Source organism: Mya arenaria, chromosome 8 (assembly GCF_026914265.1).
Source record: "Mya arenaria isolate MELC-2E11 chromosome 8, ASM2691426v1".
Taxonomy (NCBI): domain Eukaryota; kingdom Metazoa; phylum Mollusca; class Bivalvia; order Myida; family Myidae; genus Mya; species Mya arenaria.
This window is the reverse complement of record NC_069129.1, coordinates 22934779-22961267: the sequence shown is the minus strand read 5'-3', so window position 1 is coordinate 22961267 and position 26489 is coordinate 22934779. Positions and strand designations below refer to the sequence as shown.

At 35.9% G+C, this 26489-nt stretch overlaps 2 protein-coding genes across 4 annotated transcripts in view; both read right to left on the bottom strand.

The window, feature by feature from the left end:
• LOC128243880 (low-density lipoprotein receptor-related protein 1B-like) overlaps positions 1 to 7631 on the bottom strand; it is a 101005-nt gene extending 93374 nt beyond the window's left edge. Inside the window, exon 1 of one of the 2 annotated variants that reach the window (XM_052961866.1) lies at positions 7478 to 7631. The gene's annotated coding sequence lies outside the window, so the exon portion shown is untranslated. Of the gene's footprint in view, positions 1 to 4016; positions 4175 to 7477 lie in introns of those variants that run through there. The other variant, XM_052961865.1, reaches the window with a different exon arrangement.
• A 7149-nt stretch (positions 7632 to 14780) lies between these two features.
• LOC128243697 (uncharacterized) lies at positions 14781 to 26270 on the bottom strand. 2 transcript variants are annotated; one of them, XM_052961601.1, is made up of 11 exons: positions 26137 to 26270; positions 25608 to 25783; positions 24387 to 24436; positions 23967 to 24028; positions 23106 to 23210; positions 21485 to 21616; positions 20312 to 20461; positions 19948 to 20037; positions 19385 to 19523; positions 18493 to 18510; positions 14781 to 17556 (listed from the first exon to the last, which is right to left on the bottom strand). In XM_052961601.1, the coding sequence occupies exons 2-11, from the start codon at positions 25763 to 25765 to the stop codon at positions 17078 to 17080; spliced, it is 1383 nt and encodes a 460-aa protein (XP_052817561.1). In that variant the 5' UTR covers positions 25766 to 25783; positions 26137 to 26270; the 3' UTR covers positions 14781 to 17077. The 2 variants fall into 2 exon arrangements, with proteins under 2 accessions (XP_052817561.1, XP_052817562.1); XM_052961602.1 differs by lacking the exon at positions 18493 to 18510.
• Positions 26271 to 26489: the final 219 nt, after the last annotated feature.

Here is a 26489-nt window from a genome sequence, read left to right as displayed (position 1 = left end):
TCGAGACGGAATTTATTATTGGATTTGTAAGGTTTTCACAAACGTCTTGTCCAATTCTCAACATGTGATTTTTTATGCAATTCTAAAGCTGCAATGTAATCATTTCCTCTTTAAACTGCACAATGTATTTTAACAAAGCTTTTTTCAGGATTTAAGTTCCTGGTTGGCGATGACAACATCTTTATTTTGGATGACAAGCTCTTATGCACCAGTCAATTGTAACCAAGCCCCCAAGGTCCGGGAGTTTACCGGGGTTAGCCGGGGAAATGGGCCGTGTTTTTATCTTCCAGGTGGCCCGCAGTGCCGGGTGATTGCGGTGGTTTCGTCTTCGCGCTGAAAATAGCTGGGAATGGGCCTTACCTATGGGTCCCTGGGGTGCGGGACATTTGGCGGAGATTTTACCATCAGTTCGCCCCCACAGGGCGGGGATTTTACCCGGGGTTGGCTAGACCGAAAGTCAATGTCCCCGCTATTCCCCGGACCTGGAGGGGGACGTGGTTACAATTGACCGGTGCATTAATACATGATGTTTGTTACCTTACAGTCGCTTGATGATGTTCTTTAAAACATAGCAAAATGACTTTTCATCTTTGACATTCGACTAAAAAGGCACTTGACTAATCAATTTACAAGTCGATAAGAAGTTAATGTACTAGGCGAATACTCTACATGCAGAAAACTGAACTGGATAAAAATGCCATAGACATATTACATTTATAAACCCGAAAGCCCATAGAATTACCAAATATACGTACTAGTATATTAACACTAGAGAATCCAGGAGTATTGGGGGGGGGGGGGGGGGGCACCCTGCGCAAGCCCATCCTTAAATCGACCAAGTTTATATTTTATTTCAATATAGGCGGACAAAGGTAACAAAATACGCTAAAAATGCATCAATTTGAACTAGAAATTGTTAAGAATCTCTTGGAGGAGTCCCCGCCGAGTTCCCCCCCCCCCCCGACCCTCTTGCCAACACTTTAATTCAAATAAATATGCGCAAATCAAGATGTTACCCCCCCCCCTTTAACACCAAATTTTCGATCCACCCCTGACAAATGTCCGAAAGGAAGTCCCCCCCCCGCCCACTTCCATAACTCGTTTTCGTCCTTCAGAAGTCTTCATCAGGTAAAAACAACTATAACAAAAAAGTGCACCGTCAGAATGTTATATATATATTCCTTATTCATATATTTTCCGTAAACATATTATTTTTCTTAAAGAGAGTAAAGCACATTTCAATGTTTTCAAATAGTGCTCTTATACGGTAGAGAACAAAAAGATATCATGAAAATTAAAAATCAAAATCGTTGGTAGTTTGTTTAACAAATAGGGAGATGTACTCATTTTGGGAAACAGGCAGAAAGGAGAAAGGATATACCCTTAGAACCTTAGTGTATTGCACTTAGAATGTCTGATGAATGCCCCAAAAAATCGGAGCTTAATTTTGAACTTATCCATCTGTCTTTAACAGCTTACGTGGGAAACATAAAAAAATTGCAAACACGCAATTGCGGTTCTCTATGTTCACGGGATACCGAATATATTAATTATTTAAATATATCAAATGACGCTCGTGCAACAAAAAAGATGTCCGTGATCATGAATTATGGCGTCGAGCGATAGTCTGTGCTAGGTATAGTTCTATACAAAACTGGAAATCGTATGTGAACAAGCAAGTGCGGTTAAAGGCGCGGCCTTTCTTACCGCGCTAGTGTAATCAACAACATGAAAGAGGTTTTCGATACAATATACATGTTTTATGAAACAGGACTATTGAACACGTCAGACGCAATGATTATGTCAGACACAATGGTTGTTATGTCAGACACATTTGTAATGAGTGGTACAATGGTTGAAATGTCAGACACTATTGTTGTTATGTCAGACACAATTGTTGTAATGTCAGACACAGATGTTATGTCAGGCACCATTGTTGTAATGCCATACACAGATGTAATGTCAGATACAAGTGTTGTTATGTCAGACACAGCTGTAATGTCAGACACAATTTTTGTAATTTCAGACAGAGATGTAATGTCAGATACGAGTGTTGTAATGTCAGACACAGATGTAATGTCAGGCACGAGTGTTATAATTTCAGACACATTTGTAATGTCAGACACAATAATGCCAAGCACATTTGTAGTGAATAAATTAAAAGTGCAGGTCTGGAACAATCTCACACTCTCATAAACAAAATCTACAAATCAACCAGATGGAAGATCAATCGATCCATTCAAAAATGTGTCTAAGACCTCTTCTAGAATCTGTACATAAATGGTTGAATATCCAGTGCAGTTGGATTGGTCAAACACAATTGTAATAAAATATAACTACAGAAAAAATACAATCTACTCGGGTCCAAAGGTGGCAGTATCAGTTTGATATGTTGAAAACTCCTCGGCCATTTTCTATCAAAAACAACCCGGATGTATGCAGGTACATCAGTATAAGTAGTTCGTAAATTTGTGAATCATAGTATGTATTAAGTGTAGTGTTTTAACGTGTATTTGTATGTCTAAGTATGAATTGATTGCCAGTGAAGTGTATCGCTGCAAACACCAAGACGCCCAAGAGTTAAGTCATCATACGTAACTGCTAAATTGAAATTACTACGCAATCTACTTGCAGCATAGTTAAAGTATGAAGATTTCGGACAATGTAAACCGTCCATATACATCCGAGGTTGTTTTCGATATAAAATGGCCGAGGAGTTCCGAATGCAAATTTAACATCACTTTCAGATACTGCCGCCTATGATCTGATCTACTTTTACATTATCGATATTGTTTTGCCGTAGTTTGTGTTCTTAGAGTTGCTTAATATGTAAACAAAAAGATCTAGTTATAAAAACCGGAAAATGAAGTCACATTTAGCGAAGTGAAATTTATCCGCCTCGCATATGAGCGCTATTCAGGCGGAAGTCAGAAATATTGAATTTATCACATTGTATCAGGAAACTGTTGTCAATAATGAGTATTAGGAGACTGAATGCGCTTCAGGTGAATAATCTGTATCGATCTTGATTCCATGTATTATAGAACATATCTATAAACAGCCGATATTGACTTCTGTCAAAGAGTATAAGATGGCGTCAGTTTCAGGGATTTTATGCAAATGTTTATTACGTATCCTTGAATATAATGAAGATGTCTGTATGTCAGTGGTATAACATTACCACACTAATGTTTTGTACAAACATTGTTTCAACAACGCATTGTTATACAGATGAGACGTATCAATAATTGAACTTGTTTGTTCTACTTTTAATGCCGTATCGATTTGGTCCACTATAAAAATAGTTAGGCCGGTTCTTTTGAAAATAAAGAAAACATGTAACGATATAGCCCTTCAGGTATACAAATATTGAAAAGTAAACATTTGATCCAGTAGGTCATGCATTTTGCTTTGTAAAACATCTAACAATTCAGTAATTAATACGTTTTGACATCCAAAACTTCTCTCGAAATCGAGTATTTTTATACATTTTGCTGTGCAAAGTATTTCTCGAAATCGAGTATTTAATACATTTTGCTGTGCAAAGTATTTCTCGAAATCGAGTATTTTTATACATTTTGCTGTGCAAAGTATTTCTCGAAATCGAGTATTTTATACATTTTTCTATGCAAAACATTTTTTCTATGCAAAGTATCTCCCAAATGTCAGTGTTTTATACTTATTGCTGTGTAAAACATATAGCAATCAACAAGAATAATGCATTCAGTTTACACATGTATCTTTGATAATCCATTGACATCGTTATTATATTCATCATTAAATATTTGCTATATCACATTGTTACTGCATAAATTTATCATATAAGCTAAGCAAGAGCACACCTGCATTTATCGAAAACTTATGTCGTAATATCAAGAATGCCATTTTCATTAACGACGTAGTTAGTTTAAATATAAGACTTGTTAACAAGATATCACATAACTACCATCCAACGAAAAAGGCTAAAAACGAAATGGCTTCAGCTGTTATAATAACCAGTTTCAGAATTCACTTACCAGTAAAGTTATCCGAAAATTGCACGTTGCAAGTTACTAACACCTCACGATATGAGTCTCACTATTGTGTTCTATTTACATAAACAGTTTAATATATATACACAGCCTTAAAAAGAGGGTATATATAAATATCACATTTCAGTTACAATGACTTCGTTTGCAGTCACGATCGAATCGAATGAATGCCTTAATGGTGGGTAGCGAATGACACCGACAGGTCATGATTGCTCGCTCCAAAGAACCTTGTTTATCCTAGATTTCATTGAACCTTGTATCTTTTCACACGAGCGTGACGAATATATTTGCAGTTGATTTTTTTTCAAAAGGATGACCTGTTAACGACACGACCAAAGTCAGCGACTTTGTAAGCAAGCCATCCGACACTATTGATGAACAATGACCCCTTTTTGAGATGGACCTTTGCGGCATTTGCAAATAAGGGGACTAGATTGATCGAGTTTGTTAAATCGCGGTCCAAGGAAGCTTGTTAAAGGGATCCATTACAGATGGAACCGTGCAATTTAGGCGACAAGTCGCGTCCTTCAAAATTGACAAGGGACTAGATAATTATATGCTCAGCTATTATTTAAAAGGATACAAAATAAGTTGACACCAAATATATATTTTCATAGGTAAAACACATTTTTATGTTAACTCGTTTAGCTTAAATAATCAAAATAAAAACTAATGTAACGATATTTTGGCGCTTTTTAACTTGGGGATTTTTGGCTACGCCAATGTATTAATTAAAAAAACACATATTTTTTGTAGACTAATATTTTTATCTGTACAAAAATCATACGCTTTTTTGCTTCGATCCTTAAAGTCAATGAGTTAAAAATAATAAATAATGCATACAAATCGAAAACAAAATGCATTTGCGTCAACACCTTTAAAAGTAAAGTCACAATTTGAATGTATTCACTATCGAAGAGACTGTCTTAGATATAAAGTATAAATGTATCAAATTTAAAGCCATTGAATATATCTGTAGAATTATGTTCATATTCACTCGGTTTGAGAACACCGGCCACAATGGTTTAATAATCATATTCAGACAGTGTATTTATATATGCCACAAATGTATGTCAAAATATGGTTCTTAAATGCTTGAACTTTTGAAACTTGTTTTGTTGGAAGAGATCTCATTTCACATATATACCTCGCATTTAACCAAATATGAATCTATGAAATGTTGTTCTTTTCACGTGTGAATGCACGCACGCGTGCGCCCTTTTGCCAAATTTTTCGCGGAGTGTTCTCGCATGATATAAAAAAACACAGACACAAAACGTATGCTTTAATTATGTATATTATAATAGGCCTTACCTGAGGATGTACCCGGGTTGCGGAAGCATTTGGTGTGGATTTTACCAGCAGTTTGTCCCCGCAGAGCGAGGAATTTACCTGCGATTGGCTGGACCGAAAGTCAAAATCCCCGTTATTCCCGGGAGGGGGGGGGGGGGGGGGAGCGTAGTCACACACAATTGTGTTCAATTTTAATAGTCGCTTTATGGCGAAACGTTTTCAATATGGTCGCAGCCATGACGAACTTTTTTAAACAATCTACACAGTCTTATTTGCTGTCAAACAATTTCTTGTCTGTGAGCGAATTTTCAGTTTTAATTAAGTCTTGCAAACATATATATTTGATTGCGCTGTATTGAAATGGCATAATATATTTCTCAAAAACCACACAATAATGAAATTAGAAGTGGCGCGTTGATGCGCGTGACTCATCTTACAAGGGGTATGTAAGATGGGTTTTTCCAGCACTAGTCACATGACCGGAAACACACGTCCGGTATGCAATACCACATTTTCTCCCACCTCAGATAAGTAGATCCAATAATTTAACCATGCTAGATATTCTTATCTTGCCAACGGGCGAATATAAAATGCCCGTATGGAACTCTTTTTTTATGGTCACCGCATTGTAAATAACCTCCCTTGTTGAAGACTGTCGTCAGTAGCATCAACGAAATCTTGTCTTATGGTAATATTTAGAACGCTAATTAACTATTTCTCGCTTCAAATGTCAACATAAAACAGTTTTCACGCACCATTCAAGAAATAATGCTTCATTCTCTCTTATTTAAAAAGACCGATTTGACTATTAACATTAACTGGATCACTGCGCGCATATCCATGACAACCGCGTGCTATCGCATATCCATACGCAATTATTTTCACTAAGCACAAAAGAGTTCCAGCAAAAAAATGCATTTTTACTTACGAGCGGCTATGGTAGATGCTTTTTCTCCCACCTCAGTTAAACAAAATTAAGTAAAAATGTATTTTTTGCTGGGCAAGATAAGAATATCTAGCATGGTTAAATTTTTGGATCTACTTATCTGAGGTGGGAGAATGAACCTATCTTACACTCTCGGCCATGGTATATACTTATAATCTTTTTGTCCAAACATTGATTCATCACACGTATTCGTATACAGTTTAAAGCTGCACTCTCACAGATTGAACGTTTTGACATTTTTTTTATATTTTTTTTTTTGTCTTCGAACGAGCCTATTTCTGCGAAAATGCTTGGAAACGAGTTATTTAAAACTGCTAACAAATATCAGATCGCAGATTCTTATATTGAAGTTTAAAAATTGATGTTTTATACATTTTTTCTTAAATCGTTAGTAACTGTTTAAGCCATAAAACATTAATTCTCGAACGGAAATATGAAAATCTGCGATCTGATCTTTTGTCAGCAACCTTTTATCATTGGTTTGAAGATATTTATTCAAAACAGTTGCTCTTTCCAAAACAATAAATAAAAAAGTTTTAAAAACGGTATATCTGTGAGAGTGCAGCTTTAAACGTATTGATCAATGACTGCACTAGTTTGTTCTACATTAAATGCCGTATCGATTTCACCCTGGACCGGTTCTTTTGAAAACGAGGAAAACAATTGGGCCCTTAAGGTATATATAGAACAGTTATGAAATATAAAAAAGTTAACATATGATTCAGTACGCCATACATATTGCTGTGCAAAACATCTAGCATCTAGTATTTTATATGTTTTACTGTGTGAAACATTTTGAAATCCAGTGATTTATACATTTTACTGTTCAAAACAACTCTCGAAATCCAGTATTTTATACATTTTACTGTGCAAAACATAAAGCAATCTACGAAGATGATATATTAATAATATACATGTATCTTTGTCTAATCTTTGTCATCGTTATTTTTTCAATTTAAAATGTTTGTTTACCTTGCTTCGTTTAGCGTACATACATGTATACATTTATCTTTTAAGCTAATTAGGAGCACATCTGCATACATAGAAGGTATTTCGTAATATATACGGATGCCATTTTTCTTAACGACGTAGTTCGCTAAAATATAACATTTGCAAACTGGATATCATATGATTATCATCTATCTAAAAATGCTAAGAAACAAAATGGCTTAAGCCGTTAAAATAACCAGTTTCAGAATTCACTTACCAGTAAAGTTATCCGAAAATTGCACGTTGCAAGTTTCTAACACCTCACAGTTCTGCGTCTCATCAGTGTTATATATTCACATACGCAGTTAAATAATTATATACTCAAGTTTAAAGAGGGTTTATATATCCAATTTCAGTTCAAATGACTTCGCTTGCAGTCACGATTGAATCGAATGGGTAGCGAATGTGATTGCTCGCTCCAAAGATTGTTGTGTATCCTCAATTTTAGTGAACCGTGGACATTTTCACATTAGCGTGTCGAATATATTTGCAGTTGTTATTCTTCAAAAGGATGACCTTTGGAGGACATGATCAATTTTGAACAGCGACATTGTAAGCCAACCACCCGACACTTTTAATGAAGAATAACCCTTTTGAGATGGACCTTAACTTGTGGCATTTGCAAATAAAGGGACTAGATCGATCGAGTTTGTTAAACATGGGCCTTCTGATCTGATTAACCTTTCGTTAGCAATATGTGTGTCAGATCGCTTTCCTCTGGAGCTTATGCAAAGGACCCGTTACAGATGGACCCGCGCAGTTCAGGCGACGCATCGCGTCAACAAAAAGTGAAAAAAAGACAAGATATCTGCTAAGTTTTGATTTAAGGCTGCACTCTCCTATGTTGACAGCTTTGCTTTTTTAAGCTCTTGTCTCAGAATCAGCTGATTTTGGTATCAGTGCCTTCAACTCATTCATGTAAAATAACTCACAATAGGAGATATCTCAATTGTTTGGGAAACTGCCGAAATTCATTTTCGTTTCTTAAAGCGTAAGAAATTCTTTTAGCCATAACACATCAACTCTCATACGTACATATAAAAAACTGAGATCTGATCTTTTGTCAGCAATCTTGTTTCACTGGTTTCCAGGCATTTACGCAAACATTGGCTCATTCCAAGACACAAAATAAAAGTTGTCAAAACGGTCAATCTGTGAAAGTGCAGCTTTAAAGGTAAGGTATCAATTTCAATCTTTTCAATATTGAAGAGAATGTCTGAGCTATTTATGTATCCAATTCCAAGCCCTAAACATTGGGTACATGTTTAGAATTAAACTCATTCTCACACGACGTGAGATGCCTTATAAGTTTATTAATCATATTGTGTTTATATACATTTATGTATGTCAAAAATGCATTTCAAAGTCTTGTTCTAAAATAGTACTTTTAAAAATGTGTTTGTTGAAATAGATTACAGGTATATTTCGTTTCAATGCCTCGCATTTAACTAAAGACTTTAAGCACTGAATAAATAAATATTCAGGCATATATTAACCAGTTCGTTTCATGCCAAATGAAGCAAGCTGTGATAAATCTAGTTCTTCACTTCAACGCATTTTTCACACATGAGCGAGTTTTCGTGCGACATTTTCACATCTCAACCACCAGACCACTATCATCCTGGTTGGGCTCGTACCCACAATCTCTTGGGTGGAAGGCGTACATCTCAACCACAAGAACACTATCATCCTGGTTGGGCTCGTACCCACAAACTCTTGGGTGGAAGGCGTACATCTCAACCAACAGAACACTATCATCCTGGTTGGGCTCGTACCCACAATCTCTTGTGTGGAAGGCGTACATCTCAACCACCAGACCGCAATCATCCTGGTGGGGCTCGAACCCACAATCTCTTGGGTGGAAGGCGTACATCTCAACCACCAGACCACTATCATCCTGGTGGGGCTCGAACCCACAACCTCTTGGGTGGAAGGCGTACATCTCAACCACCAGACCACTATCATCCTGGTGGGGCTCGTACCCACATTCTCTTGGGTGGAAGGCGTACATCTCAACCACCAGACCACTATCATCCTGGTGGGGCTCGAACCCACATTCTCTTGGGTGGAAGGCGTACATCTCAACCACCAGAACACTATCATCCTGGTTGGGCTCGTACCCACAATCTCTTGGGTGGAAGGCGTACATCTCAACCACCAGAACACTATCATCCTGGTGGGGCTCGTACCCACAATCTCTTGGGTGGAAGGTGTACATCTCAACCACCAGAACACTATCATCCTGGTTGGGCTCGTACCCACAATCTCTTGGGTGGAAGGCGTACATCTTAACCACCAGACCGCAATCATCCTGGTGGGGCTCGAACCCACAATCTCTTGGGTGGAAGGCGTACATCTCAACCACCAGAACACTATCATCCTGGTGGGGCTCGAACCCACAACCTCTTGGGTGGAAGGCGTACATCTCAACCACCAGACCACTATCATCCTGGTGGGGCTCGTACCCACATTCTCTTGGGTGGAAGGCGTACATCTCAACCACCAGACCACTATCATCCTGGTGGGGCTCGTACCCACATTCTCTTGGGTGGAAGGCGTACATCTCAACCACCAGACCACTATCATCCTGGTGGGGCTCGAACCCACAACCTCTTGGGTGGAAGGCGTACATCTCAACCACCAGACCACTATCATCCTGGTGGGACTCGTACCCACAACCTATTGGGTGGAAGGCGTACATCTTAACCACAAGACCGCAATCATCCTGGTGGGGCTCGTACCCACAACCTCTTGAGTGGAAGGCGTACACCTTAACCACCAGACCACTATCATCCTGGTTGGGCTCGTACCCACAACCTCTTGGCTGGAAGGCGTACATCTCAACCACCAGACCACTATCATCCTGGTGGGGCTCGTACCCACAACCTCTTGAGTGGAAGGTGTACACCTTAACCACCAGACCGCAATCATCCTGGTGGGGCTCGTACCCACAACCTCTTGGGTGGAAGGCGTACATCTCAACCACCAGACCACTATCATCCTGGTGGGGCTCGTACCCACAACCTCTTGAGTGGAAGGCGTACACCTTAACCACCAGACCGCAATCATCCTGGTGGGGCTCGTACCCACAACCTCTTTGGTGGAAGGCGTACATCTTAACCACCAGACCGCAATAATCCTGTTGGGGCTCGTACTCACAACCTCTTGGGTGGAAGGCGTACACCTTAACCACCAGACCGCAATCATCCTGGTGGGGCTCGTACTCACAACCTCTTGGGTGGAAGGCGTACATCTTAACCATCAGACCACTATCATTCTGGTGGGGCTTGTACCAACAACCTCTTGGGTGGAAGGCGTACATTTACCACCAGACCGATATCATCCTGGTGGGGCTCGAACCCACAACCTCTTGGGTGGAAGGTGGAAACCTTAACTGCAACTCGACCACCTTTATATCATATGTCATGTGGAAATTCCGTCCAGCTCGCAATTCCAGCTCGACATTGAAAATTCTCTATATTTTATCGAATGTCGAGATAGAATTGCGTCCAGCTCGTCATTCCAGTTCGACATTTAATATTCCCTATATGACATCGAATGTCGAGCTAGAATTCCGTCCAGCGCGATATTGAATATTTGCTACATATAATATCGAATGTCGAGCTAGAATTCCGTCCAGCTCGACCATTCATCACGACATTGAATATTTCCAATATAATATCGAATGTCGAGCTAGAATTCCGTCCAGCTCGACGTTCTAGGTCGCCATTGAACCTCTGCTATATTATATCGAATGTCGAGTTAAAATTTTGTCCAGCTCGACATTGCAGCTCGACATTGAAGATTTGCTATATAATATCGAATGTCGAGCTAGAATTCCGTCCAGCTCGACATTGCAGCTCGACATAGAAGATTTGCTATATAATATCGAATGTCGAGCTAGAATTCCGTCCAGCTCGACATCGCAGCTCGACATTGAAGATTTGCTCTATAATATCGAATGTCGAGCTAGAATTCCGTCCAGCTCGACATCGCAGCTCGACATTGAAGATTTGCTCTATAATATCGAATGTCGAGCTAGAATTCCGTCCAGCTCGACAATTCATCACGACATTGAACATTTCCAATATAATATCGAATGTCGAGCTAGAATTCCGTCCAGCTCGACGTTGCAGGTCGACATTGAATATTTCCTATATAATATCAAATGTCGAGCTAGAATTCTGTCCAGCTCGACATTGCAGCTCGACATTGAAGATTTGCTATATAATATCCAATGTCGATTGTCGATTGCCGATGGCTGAGCCAACTTCACACACATCATAAAACATTAATTTTGGAATGGAAATATGAACATCTGCGATCTGATCTTTAGTCAGCAGTCTTTTATCACTGGTTTGCAGATATTTACGCAAAAATCTTTCCAAGACACAAAAAAATAAAAAAAGGTTGTAAAAACGGTCAATCTGTGAGAGCGCAGCTTTAAACCTATAGTCTATAAAATGTTCATCATTGTATCAAAATATCATGGGTAATTGTTATGTTAATATAAAACGGACTGTAAACCTGGACTATTAGTGTTTACGCTCATGATTCCGCCACTGGGATCTAAAGACGGATTCTGATTTGTAGCTAATACATTTAATTAGCAAGCGCATATATGCTTGATTTCCTGAATAAACCATTCAGTTTTATAATTTACACTTAAAAAGTTCTGCGAGTTTGATTGAAGACAGGTTTTGCCTGTAATTTCTCTGGTCCAGGAATGAAATCCCCTTTTATGTACGAACTTTAAAATATCTCAGGACATGGTGAAAACTTAAAAATGTTTAATGTTTGAGCAGTAAGGATAGTCATGTTTGGTTTACTTTTAAACCCAAGTTTTAAAATCGTATTATAATAAACATGCACGTGACTTCTCAGTTTTAAGGTATGTTTTTTTGTCATTTATATTTTGTTCACATGTAAAAGTGTTCTTTTTTCCAAAGTTAAAATCTAAGTAACTATAAACATAAATTCATTTTCAATTTATTCTGAATGAATATTTAAATTCTACAATGTACACTAAAATTCAAATAAACAATATCTTAAACTCCAATAAAAGATATCTTAAACTCTAATAAAAGATATCTTAAACTCTAATAATATAAAAGATATTTACGACGTTCACATAAACTAAATTGAAATATATCAATAATCTACTAATGTTACTGACTAGTATAAATATAGAGCAAACTATTTCAACATTCTACTAATATAATCCAGAACATGTATAACATGTATACAGAGGACAATTGTTTCCTTCAGTGTAAGATCATAATTAATTTTAACCAGTGTACACCAAAACCTATATTTCACGAGTGGCGCTTATCGTGTTCACGAGGGGAAATATTTTGCGATCATACACTGAAATAAACAATTGTTATTTTTTATCATATGCACAAAAGTGGTATTATAAGACATTTAACAACATTCAATCAGAAAAACGCACCTAACTGTCTGCGGAAGTAACGTCATTTCGGAAATGACGTCATGGATAATGTGTCACAGTTCTATGGGCGCTGATGTTTGATTGGAAAGCAGAAGGGCTTTATTTTCAAAATAGTGAAAATATCATTTTTATTAAATTGCTAAATTTCTATAAATCACCCGCATGGAGTAAAATAAGCTTATACAATGCAATCTATAGACAAATAAGTATCAACCAAATAGTATATATCAATTTGATTAAAATTAGCGTTCAATGCATGTTTCCTAGCAACAGCTATCTATTCAAATGATGTAATATAAAATGCGCCAAAATGTAAATATAAGATTTCTTTTTCAAAGCCGTCCTACTTGCTGTTGAACAACTTAAATTGTCCGTGAAAACATTTTACATCAAATATCAATTTTATAAATTTAAATCTTTAATTGGTCGGAAGAAAAAAAACTGCAAATTTACATCCATAAAAGGACATAACACTTCTGTCAAACTCTTGTCAATAATTTCAATTTCATCTTCAAGTTAATTTGCCTAATGCATTGAAATTCGCACATACAATTTAAAACCGCTTTAGAACATAGTCTAGTCTAATGGAAATAGTATTACTACAAGTTAAAATTGCTTCATCTTTGCATAATATGACATATCCTGATAAATGATTCATTCAACGCTTTCGGCAGAGACTGACATTAAAATAAGCCGATTTCATTGATGTTATCCTAAACATGAATTTAAGACACTTTTTATGTTAAAAAAATCAATAAAATAAGCATTTAGCAGCAGTGCATAATTTGGTCTCCTAAAAACTGCAGACGAATTATGAGAATTCAAAAGTCATTGTTGTTTTCAATTTTATAATCATAAAGTCACAGTCATGTTTTTGACTAGCTTTCTGTATGATGACTTAAAGTTTTTTTAATAACTGTGCCGTCATCAGAAAAAGATGGGTTCTATGTCGTGTGTACAGATATAAACTTATTTTTTTTTGTCTTGGAAAGGGCATTTTTTTGCGTAAATATCTGTAAACCAATGATAAAAGATTGCTGACAAAAGATCAGATCGCAGATTTTCATATTTCCGTCGAAAATTAATGATTTATGGCTTACTAACGGTTTTAGAAAAATGCATAAAACATCAATTTTTGAACTTAAATATAAAAATCTGCGATCCATTATTTTGTCAGCAGTCTTTTATAACTGGTTTCCATGGATTTTCGCAAAAATTGGCTCGTTCCAAACAAAAATTTAAAAAAGTTATCAAAACTTTCAATCTGTGAGAGTGCTGCTTTAAAGTAGTTTATGAATGCAACAATATCAGCAAAAAATGAGTCCTTTGAAGGCAGTAATGCTATCGAAAACTATTGAGTTCGATCCTTGCAAAAGATCTGAATTAAATAACAACTGTAAGATCACAATGTGTAGATCGTTTTAAAAAGCTTTGAAAAAACAAACGATTTCCAACTATTAAAATAAAACGCTTTAGGTAAAAATGATTTTTTAGCTATTATCTCCACTATGAGGACAAACACGTGGCTGATGACGTCACATATAACTCTATCGTATCTTTAATATCTCCATCCCGCATAAAAAGAGAAGATAACATGATATTACATTCAATACAAAATCTATTTAACTAATTTTCTAAAGCCGGTCTATATCATATTCAGTAAACAAGGTAAATAAAGCTCGTACTTAACCGCCTTGAATGTGATATCAGGGGCGTAGCCAGCGTTACGCACTTACACATGTACGTAACATCAATTTTAAATAAAAAAAATATGGCCAAATATGGCGGCAAAGTTGAGGGCTAAGCTAAAAATTGATATCAGAATAAAAGGAAGATCAGCTAAAGTAAGCATTGTTTCTCTGTGCTAGATAGCTTACTGAGCCTAAATCAATCACTTATTAACTACAAAGTCGGCGGCCTCAAACCTATAAATCCCTCCAAATATCGATGTTAATTCCAGTTTCCATTTTTCCCCTGGTGAGGCCCCGAGCCCCCCCCCCCCCCCCCCCCCCCACCGGCTACAGGGAAGTTCCCTCTTCCACCCACCCTCCCCCTTTCGTGTGTGTAACATTCAGTAAAGCCTGGCTACGCCCCTGGATATCCTGTTTGTAAAATCATAATCGCAAAAGCGTTTACACCAATGAGCAGTTACATGTCAGTATGGTAATTTATAACTAAAGATAGCATCAAAAACTAAGTACAAAAATAAGCATATTCAATCTAAGTATCTTTCAATACAATAAATGCATTTCAATGGTTCGCCAATTTCAAGCAATTTACAGAGATAAGACATGACAATGTAGATAAAACAGGACAAGGACAAACTTCAAAATATTGTACGTTTGACAGAGATAAGATTTAATAATAACAAAAGCTAAAGTGTTAAACAGATAAAGCAACTGCTCCTTAAAGGCCTAGTTTAAAGAATGTTTGGCATGATAATCCCCTGCTGTGCATCTCCTGCTAATTGTACTGGTGTCACAGTAGGGGCCAATTTCCTATGTATTCGTTTATTGGCTCAGGGCCATTAAGGGGCAAATTCTATGAAAAACTGCACCGCAGGATAATCAGATCGGAGATCTAACATTAAGAGGGATCAAGGCAAGTAGATTAAAATCAATAAACAGAGGTTGTGTACTGTACCCTTTTTTTTTGGGGGGGGGGGGCACTTATAGAAGGCTTAAACTAGGCCTTTAAATAAATTCCTAATAAAGGATTAAAACCATTACAAAGTATTTCCCCATTCATAATTTATACTGTAAATAGATGTACCAGCCTGATACTGATCAATCAATATACCTGTATATTCTGCATCATCATCAATGTATTTTTATGACTTGTAATCACGATATCGAACGCCTCTGAATTCCAGACAGACCGATATAAGAAGGTCTTTTGGTAGATGTAAAAGAGCATCACACGTATACTCCAATGTCTTTCCGTTTCTCGCAGTTAAAGAAGGGGCGTAACTCCGCCAATGCTCTTCTGATTCTCTCAGTTGAACAAGGGGCATAACTCAGCCAATGGTCTTCCGTTCATCTCAGTTGAACAAGGGCATAACTCCGCCAATGCTCTTCCGTTCCTCTCAGTTGAACAAGGGGAATAACTCAGCCAATGGTCTTCTGTTCCTCTCAGTTGGACAAGGGGCATAACTCCGCCAATGCCTGTCCGTTTCTCTCAGTTGAACAATGGGCATAACTCAGCCAATGCTCTTTTTCTCTTAATTAAACAAGGGGCGTAACTTCGCTAATGCTCTTCCGTTTCTCTCAGTTGAAAAAGGGGCAAAACTTCGCCAATTCTTGTCCGTTTCTTTCGATTGAACAAGGGGCATAACTCCGCCAATGCTCTTCTGTTTCTCTTAGTTTAACAAGGGGCGTAACTCAGTCAATGCTCTTTAGTTTTTCTCAGGCAATAGAGGGACATAACTCAGCCATGCTCTTCCGTTTTTATCGGTTGAACAAGGGGCATAACTTCCATCAATGCTCTTTCGTTTTCTATCTGTCATTCATGAGGTAAAATGCAGTCAAAGCTCTTCTGTCTCTCAAAGTCGATCAAAAGGCATAACTCAACCAGTTTCAAAGCCAGTTTTATCATAACATGGTCTTCATACATGCATTTTGTCCCTGTTAACAAATGAGTTTTGTATGAAATCCTTTCATAGTTTTTGCGTTACAGCTTAAGTGGACGTTCTCGTACAATGCTGACATCAACAACATGGATGTAATTACAATACCTTTTCGTAATATTCATTTTTTTTGAAAACAAGATTCTTTGTAGATCCAACCACTCGTTTAGACCACAAGTATTTAATTGCATCTTGCATGTAAAGATTAACTAGCTGATTTTTTATGATTCAGCTTAAAAACTTGTTTTGGCACTTTCAAAATTCAGAAAATGAGTATGAGTTTATGATAATTTTATGAAAAGTCTTTTAGCACTTTCACCTTTGTAGGCGAATCCATTCGCTACTAGGCCTTATTTTCCATTTTTGTGTACAATTCTATAATTTGATTTGGCTTTTGTTCAACACTTTCCAACACAAGTCGAATAATGGCTGGATTGTTCAGAACTATGTTAAAGTTATCAACGTGATTAGGGACATCATTATTAACTTTTAAATGTAAAATATTTAATAATGTGCTCACATATTCAAATATAATCAAGTACAGCTGAAACAGTTGTTTCAAAACTTAGAAATACAGTATATCAGAAGTGTATCCATTTAACTTCCATATCAGTAAAAATTTGAAAGTAAATTTAAATAAGTTCTGAACAATCGGCCTTATATTACTGGTATGATTTTTACTATAAGTATTGGACATAATATTCTATAACAAAATGTTAAATATGTAACATGAAACATAACTACACAAATCCACTTGTTTCTAGACCAAGTTTCTTCTGCAACTGGAGAGCAGTTTTCTTAAATGTTTCTTCCATTTCAGACACCATTCTTAGATCTTCAACAAACTTGTCCATAGGGTGGCCCTTCTTAACCCTAACAGCCATTGGTGGCTTATCTTCGACCACTTCAGACTGCGATTCTACGCCATCAGATCTTAAATCAAAGTCATTTTCACTTATATTATACTCAGTAGAATTTCTACGACCAATATCTTGCAACTCATCATTCTGTTCCGTAGATCCATCATCTCCAAAGTCATGTGCAGATTTGCTATGAAGGTCCTTGCGGACTACTGTTGGAGGAACGGCTCGACGGGCTGGTGCAGACTTTATTCTTCCCCTTGTTGCAGGGTTACCGCTTAATGGGCGACGTTTCCCTGAGATGGGCCTTGTGGTTTCGTACTTTAACGGTCTGTTGGGTTTTTCCTCTGTCAGAAACACTGAAAAGGTTACAAGTCTTGTAAAATGTTGGAAAGTAACTTAATAGTACTATTAAACACCATGTAGCAAATGTACACTTATCAAGATTATGAAATCGAACAAATCATAGAAATATTATGCTCCAAATTTTAGTAATATGTTTTTCTTATTAAGATGATTTCAACAATAAATTATGTTGCACTGTTAAAAATATCTGACTTGGATAGACTGAAGTAAGATCTCGAAACATCTGCTGTCAAATTATACGTTTATCTTGTTAAAACATGTAATTTAAAACATAGCTCTTATCCACAGCTTTTACTATTGATTTTGTATAAAATGAGTAGTTTTTGTTCTTAAGTGTTAATTTTAATTAGATATTCAAGTAAGTCTAGTTTTTATTAATAACATTAAAGCGGCACTCTTACAGATGGACTTCTTTGACAACCTTTTAAAAAATAAATTGTCTAAGAATGAGCCAATTTTTGCATAAACATCTAAGAACCAGTGATATAAGACTGTTGACAAAAAATCAGATCACAGTTTTTCATACTTTGGTTCGAAAATTGATGTTCTATGCCTCAAAACTCCTTTTTTTTATGCATTTGTAGAACTTTTAGCCACAAAACTTTTCTTCAATTTTTGAATGTAAATATTTAAGACTGCAATCTGATATTTTTTTACCAGTCTTATATTGCTGCGTGCTGGATTTTTACACAAAGATTGGTTTATTCCAAGACAAAAATAGAAAAGTTGTCAAAACAGTCAATCTGTGAGAGTGCAGCTTTAACAGTGTAATGCATGCTTTAAAATATATCAATATATTAATATATTATGAATACTACTAATTAAGTCAAAGCATTATCAATAGCCATGACAATACATTTAATTAGGCTTAATGTATGTGCAATCATTAAGAACTGGAGATTGTCATGCACTTGTTTCATCTGACTTACTTAGTTGGGCCTGCTTAACTGTCAAACATTCAGGACATGTTATATACATGTATGTAAGTCTCATAATGAATTCAACACAGTGAGAGCACCCTGGGCCATGATTATGAACATTCTCAGGTCCAAATATAGACTCAGTCACAGAAAAGCAATTTAATTAAAGAACAAAGAATAATATATTCCATTCATTTTACAATTATTTTTTTAAATTATTTTTTTAAATAATTGTAATATTTTTTTAAATAATTGTAAAATTTTGAATAGTGATAAAAGTCAGCAAACTTTATCACCAAAACTCAAGCAGAAAGAAAGTTGCAGTGAAATGAAGATTTGCAGTTTTGCCACTGGAGGGTGAGCTCAGACTTGAGACTGTTTGTAACATAGCCTCATTTCTTCAGACATACATACAATGCACAGAGAACTGTTATTTGAAGATCTGCCCACACTTGCTCATTATTATTTCTTATTTATGTTATGCATGTTTGTTATTCATGTGCGAAAATAGCTCATTCAGCTTATGTTCCTTGTTATCATATACCCGACTTTGAATAAAGATTCTTGTATCGTGTATCTTTCCATATGAATAAAAATTAATTGTTATTTACCAGATGTAATGACTTCAATTCTTCATCCTAGCTGACAATTTTGCTATGCTATGAATCCGTTCTTTTCTCTTATTATATATACATGTGATAGATATTACAGGAGTGGTCAATCAAAACCGAATATAACAAACATTCTTTTTCAATGAATTAAAAATCTTCTCTAAATATATATTTGAAATACACAATTATTTTTTTTATGAACTGGATATTAAATACGATATAAAGATTATTGCTCATATAACACAGATGCCTTATATAATTTTGAATAAAGAGCAGTCCATAAACCCTACCTGCAGAACCTGATCGTGCCCTGCTCCCTGTCCTGACCCCATAACCCCCTCCAATACTGGACTCAGAAGCGCTTGAGGGTCGCTTCTTGTTCCACATCATCTCAGGACTGAAGATCACATTGGGGTCAAAAAGGTTGCCCTGAAATTTTGTGAATTTCGGTGGGATGAAGTAATCACGTTTCTATTGGGTTTGTAGGTTGAAATTAGTTTTATGACTGTTATTACTTTAGATCCAACATAAAATGGAAATGTTATGAATAAATATTTGACAACTAAAGGGGTTAAAAAAAAATTGGTCATATTTGGTGTCTGGTCACTGAAAACAAATACATCTTTAATGATGGCCTCATTACCAATTTGTACCTGTTTGTTTCCAATCATTCGGTTTTAGCTTGAGAATTTTTTTATGACTGTGTTATGACTTATGATCCAACATAAGATCGAAATGCCTTGAATAATTATTTCAACACTCAATCGGTATTTTTTTTAAGAATGTTTGATCATTTATTGTAAATTTGTCTGGTCACTGCAAACAAATACATTTTTAAAGTCAGCCTCATTACCTGTTTGTATCTGTTTGGGTCATCAAAGTGTTCCCTGGGTCGGTACAGCAATCTTTCATTGTCACCCATCTTGTGTAGGCCATTAAATACCTGGAAAGAAAATAAAAATAAAAATTCATATAGTGTTATGTAAAACTTGTGCTGGTACCTCAATCTGACCTTGGTATACGAGTCCGTCTCTCACCCAAGTGATTGTGGGTTCGATCCCCACTAGGGGTACTTTCTCACAGCCTCTCAAAATGGACACGAGTACTGGTTTCTGCCCAGGAAACCACCTGGAGGGTGATTCTATAAGTTATCAGCTTTCGTCACAATCTAGCTCAAATAAATTAGTATATACTAATTTGAACTACTAGTATGTCACCTGGTCAGTGTCTGTCGGTCCCTGTGTTTGACCCAGAAGGTCATCCACAGTGACCCCTGCCCGCTCTATCATATCTGCAGCTCTGTACAGCTGACCCCTCTGTCCACCCCTCCTGTGCCCTGCAGACTTTACACGCCTGTCCCCCTGTGTCTGAAAATCCGAAACAATGATTTTAAGGTCTTAATGTAAAGGTGTAAATAAGTTATTTATCTCAGTCATTATACAGTACACTAAAACCCTTTGGGCCTGAGAGTTGAGAAGCATTAAAAAACTATATCAGAGTCGAAAATAAACTATAATTCACAGAACTTCGAAAATATATCAAGCTCAAAAATAAAGTATTGATATATATTATAATAAACAAAAACAAAGTATTAGAATTTCTATGTAAATAATAAAGGGAAGAAACTATTGAGCACCATCTTAATCTATGCCTTAACATATATGAATGTGACTGACTTCCCTTTTCCTTCTATAGGATACAACAAATGGTGTAACAATATTTATGATTTACTGTAAATTGAATCAAAGTAATGTTGAAAGTACAGAAGAACAATTTATAACAAGATTACCACTAAAAGTGGAATAGAACGTACATCATTTTGTAAACATGACTGTCAAACCAACATTTTATGAATATCTTAAAAAAAAAATGTTTAAAGTTATTTAACCAGGGCATAGACAACAACAACAGTTGTGTTGCCAACACCAGGACTAGAAATATAACTCTTTTTCTGAAAACACACAGGCCTATTAAGAACTCTACAAAGTGCAACTTCCCTTACAGTACAGTTATCACAGCCACCATGCAAATCACATGACCACAGATACTTAAAATATTATATGCACATGAGTATGCATATCATTAAAGATTGTAAATAAAATTATCTTTAATTTTAATTATTTTTTTTTACCTCCATGCACCTTGAATAAATTTCAATTTGATAAAAACTACCAAAAAAAAAGAGAAGAAAAAACATTTAAAAAAGTAGGTTTATATACTAGATGAAATCCAGCTTTACTCGCTTATTGCATTCTTGTACACCAGAGTGATGCTGCTATATCATCAAACCTCTGGTGAATGAGAATGGGTCATGGTGGCAGAGATCTATTCTGCTTGTCAGGGGAGATCACTGCGTAGGAGATTGATAAAACTATGTCTCTTTTCCATACCTTGGCACTGTAGCAACGAATAAACTGCTTGTCAACATCCTCCAGCTGTGGGGTGCTTTTCTTGTGGAGCTGGAATTTCCCCATCTCATGCTTGTGATCTTCAAGAACATCTGCTATGTACATCTCTCGTCGCTGAATAGTGACAATGGATAATTAGGGGTTTTAGCAAGGTTTTAAAAAGGACCCGATTGCTGCAGAGTGGTAAGGGAGAAATGGGCACATTTATCTGGGCTGTGAAAAACTGGAACATTTTGAGTTTTTCCAAAAATGTTAAGAACAATATTGAATTGAAGTAATATTTAGTGTCAACTGCCATATATATGTAAAGTTTTTAAAGTATTTATAATTATATTATAAGATTTAATCAATTAACAGAAATATTTGACAGTCTTCAGTATTGTATGATATGAGGGTAGATGGGTGCACATGTTGATCTCTATGAGGGCAGAAGAGGTCTTCCCCCAAAAAAACAGGGTGCAGCACCCTTCCACAACTCTTTAGCTTGAAGTCTAGACTGATAGAGTACAAGAGTGCCGCAGAGGAAATGCCAATGCACGTAAAGTTTTTCAGTAAAACCAGCATAACTACACAATCACAGTCTTGGTTTTCGGATAGGGTATCACATATGCCTATTTTCTCTTGCAACATAATGTTAACCAAATTTTCTGTAAACATCTTTAACAGTTTTTTGAATTGTGCCTTGTGACCAATGTAAAAGTGTAATAGGCAATATTGAGGCCAATGACTCAAGTCTATGACAATACCTGTACTTCTTTAAAAAAAAAACCACACACACAAAAAGAACAGAAATGCTAAAAACTAATCGAGGAATAAGTAATAGATGTTAAATCAATTTTGGTGCCATTTTACTAAACAGGTAAATGTATTCTTGCTATAGAGCCTGTTCCTGCTATATTTAAATGGGGGAAAATTCAATCAAAAGCTTCCATAAATCACATTCTTAAGTTTCCATTTATTGTTTCCATGAATTTTATTTTCTTTAGTGTCCATTTATAGCTTCTATGAATCACATTCCTCAGTTTAAAATAAATTTAAATAAATTAGTTTCCATGAATTATATTCTTTAGTTTCTATGTATCATTTCCATGAATTTACATTTCTAAGTTTCCAAAGTTTCCAAATATAGTGTCCATAAAATTACATTCTCAAGGTTCCATTTAAAGTTTCCATAAATTAGTTAAAATTACTTTCTTTAATTTCCATAAATTGTTTCCATGAGTTTCTAATTTTCATTTATAGTGTCCATGAACTACATCATTTAGTTTCCATACTCATTTAAATGTAAATGTGTTTTCATAACTGTTGAATTATATGTACATTATACTTATAAATAACCTTAACCTTTTGCAGTAATTAAGGGGAAAAAATGGTACACAACAAATATATGTGCATGAATTCAGTCAATTTAAACAAATATATTTAAAATAATCTGAGCCAAAAACAATAATTTGCTTAAAAAAACAACAACAACTTCTGATGGCAATTTAACTAGTGTCCGGTGATTTTTTTTTATAGGGTTGGCTGGGAAACCGGAACAAACAGGTTTATTAGTTAAAATGCCTAAGTAGAAATCTTATTACTATACAATCAAGGTACTGACCTGTATATGAAATTTCTGTCGTTCAGCAATTTCATGTCGTATTGCTTGGTAATCTCGTTCCAATAACCTCACGGCAAATCGTTCCCAGTTCTGGACTGCACGAGTCTGGCAATCGAAAACATGCCATTGTAAAAATTTGAAAGCAGACTTATTTTAATAAATTTTCAGTGATGCATCTTTAACTACTTCCTAAAGAATACATTTATTGAAAATACTAATTACTGATAACAAGAATGTAACCGTGTTTTAAATACCTGAAAACACAAAAATATTTAATGATTGGTGAATGCTAGAAGATTTAACTGTGATCTACTATAGTTTCATAAGGTAGATATATTATGTTTTCGGCACTTTTCTTTTAAATTAAACTCTGTTTCCTTCATAAGAAACATCATTTTCTACATTTATTCATCCTTTTTGGTATATCAAAACAATTGTATTAATTGTGGTAAATCTAAGTTGGGAGTAAGAGTGCATTTTTAAAGATTATGCATACTGATGCTGACACCAATGCCAACACTAAGGCTTTGACTATTCCTCAGGGCTATTCCAGTAAAACATATACCCCCCGGGGGGAAGGCAATTATTTAAATAGTATATAGGTGGGTGTCTTTTTTCACTAATTTAAACCCAACAAGGGTAAATTTGCTTCTGTAGGGGGGTGGCATAATTTAAAAGTGCCTTCCCCCCGGGGGTTATATGTTTAAATGGAATAGCCCTAAATGTCTTCTTCGAAAACTAGAGCTAAAAATAATCACTTCAGATATATTTGGTAAACATGGAAATGACCTTATTAATTTCATCATCATAATACTTTTCAAACAATACATTAGACTGACATGTAAGAGTAACATGTGTTACCTTATCTGGTATTGGTGTGTTTCTGTTAAAGTCAGAAACACTGAAGTTTGGCGCTTCCATTCCTGAAAAAAAATGAACATGCATATTTGAAATAATTATTAATGAAGGCACAAAACTGTAATTACATTAATAGTTAAGCTTTACTTTGAAATGTGAAATAAAATTTCAACAAGTCTTTTCTAAATATTTTTTGTTATGGTTTGCACGAAATATACAGGGGCCGAGAGTGGTCTAGTGGTATAGGTGTCCACCTCTCTCCCTAGAGGTTGTGGGTTCAATCCCTGCCAGGGGTACTTCCTCAAGGCCACTCAAAATTTTCACCCTGGAAATGGACTCAAGAGTGATTCTTTAAGCTATCAGCTTTCTTCACAATCGAGCTAAAAGAAAGTAGTATAATCTAATAAATATTTGGTGACTCACCAACAATGTTGGCCAGGTGAATAATTGCTGACTGTTCACCACCCCAGGCTCTGTAAAAAACATACCAAATCTCATGTAATAATGCATTTATAAAAAAAAGGTATTGAGAAACATCAGCCCAGGAAAACACAAATCAATCTCATTAAAATCAGATTCTCAATAATAGCTTCATGACACTACACTGCATATGATTTCAATGAGAATGACAGGGTTCCCTCTGGGTTCTGAAAAGTTGTCGCCACTTTTCTGCCGGGTGTTCAAGGGCAGAGCCATTGTGGGCGTTCAGAGATTTGAAGATCAATATAAAAATATGATACAGCATACAGTATACCATACTGGGTGAGTACCTAAATCGGAACACTTTCGGCACTATTTTTGAAATATTTTTAGTAATACTTGCGCCACTACTACAAAATTTTCCATCAGCATACTAGGATTCAAGACCAATTGGTTGATATAAATGGCATTTTTTAAGATACTACCAATCTGCATGAAAAGTACTTTATTAGCCATAAAATTAAGGACTGCCATTTTCGTCCTCGGAGTACCTAAATATGGAACAGTTTTAATTCGTTATTTATTTTTATGTATTCTTTTAAAATTATTGCTCCATGATTTCATTAAGTAAATTAATAATTAATGTTGTTACCAGCTAGTTTTTTTTGTCATTTTTGTCAGTAAAATTAGATGATTTCAGTAGAATACAGGCTGTACCAGTATGCTGTGATTATGGCAAGCATGAAGTCTTTCCGCCCAAATGCAAGATATTGACATTTGAACATGAAAAACTTAAAATGTTAGCAGTATTTGAAACACTTACCGGAGAATCGTGTACTTTGGAGTTTGTATCTAAGACAACATCTTTATTGATTAAAATCAGAAATAAACTGATCTCAATCTTGAAAACGCTTTTATTATGGGTGTTCCATATTTAGGTACTGTTCCGATTTAGGTACTCATCCAGTATAAGTACAACCTTAACGACGTTTCTTCGAAAAGCAGGCTTTAATTAACATGAAGATTTATCCAATTATATAAACTATATGTACACATGTACTGTACGTGTACTGTGTATTTCATATAAATTATACAGTACATTAATCAATATATTTTTGTCTGTAGAGCCTACTAGAGATGTGTAAACACAAATGAATTATATGAAAGAACAATACATGTTTATTTAAAGGAAGTACCACATACTGAAACAGACAATAAGCATACCTTTTCACAAGAGCTATGAGGCAGTTGAGCTGATCCACAAGCTTGCTGTTTTCCAAACGACTTTGGTGGAGGTCCTGCTTCAGTTTCGAGATAATGTCCATGAGGACAGCACTGTTTTGAGGCCCTGGAAGGCCGTAAAGCTTTTGGTCTGCTGGCATTGTGGTGGATTTCAAAATCTGTAAGATACAATTAAAAGTAGAAAACACATACAAAAATGTCTAAGTTAAAGCGAATAATAGCAATCAATGAAAATCCCCTGTTGAAGCTTGAAATCCCCCAGTTTTCAAAGCAAAATGTTTCTAGACCTGCATTGCATGTATACATGTATGCAAAACAAGTTTATAATTGTTGTTTTATTGGGAAGATCTTGAAGCTACCGGTATCAGGTTCACATTTTAATACTACATATATTTATTTCTTTTTTTTAGAATTATTGTGCAGACACGGACAGTGACAGACATCATAGACATTCTGGCTCTCCTGTTGTTTTTCATAAATGGAACTAAAAATAACAAAACAAATGACTTACGCGATATAACAAAACAAACTATTCAAGATGAGATGAAAATGATTGATTTTAAAAGGCTTATTTCAAGGGAAACTTCAGTATTCAAAGATTTTCCGAATGGAATGTGAAATCAATCTCTTTCCGCCATATTGTTTACATGAGTTACAGAAACCTATACCAATGAGCATACGGTTACATGCCACTAAATCTTATTTCTTTAGTTTAATCAATCTCATCATGACGAAGTGATCTCCCCTAACGAACGCTGATATGAACTGAGACGCTGTCTCAACGGGGTCGAAGTATCATTGCCGGACGCGTTATATATTAATTTTACTTCATTACTAATTGAAACATACTAGTAGTAAAAGGGA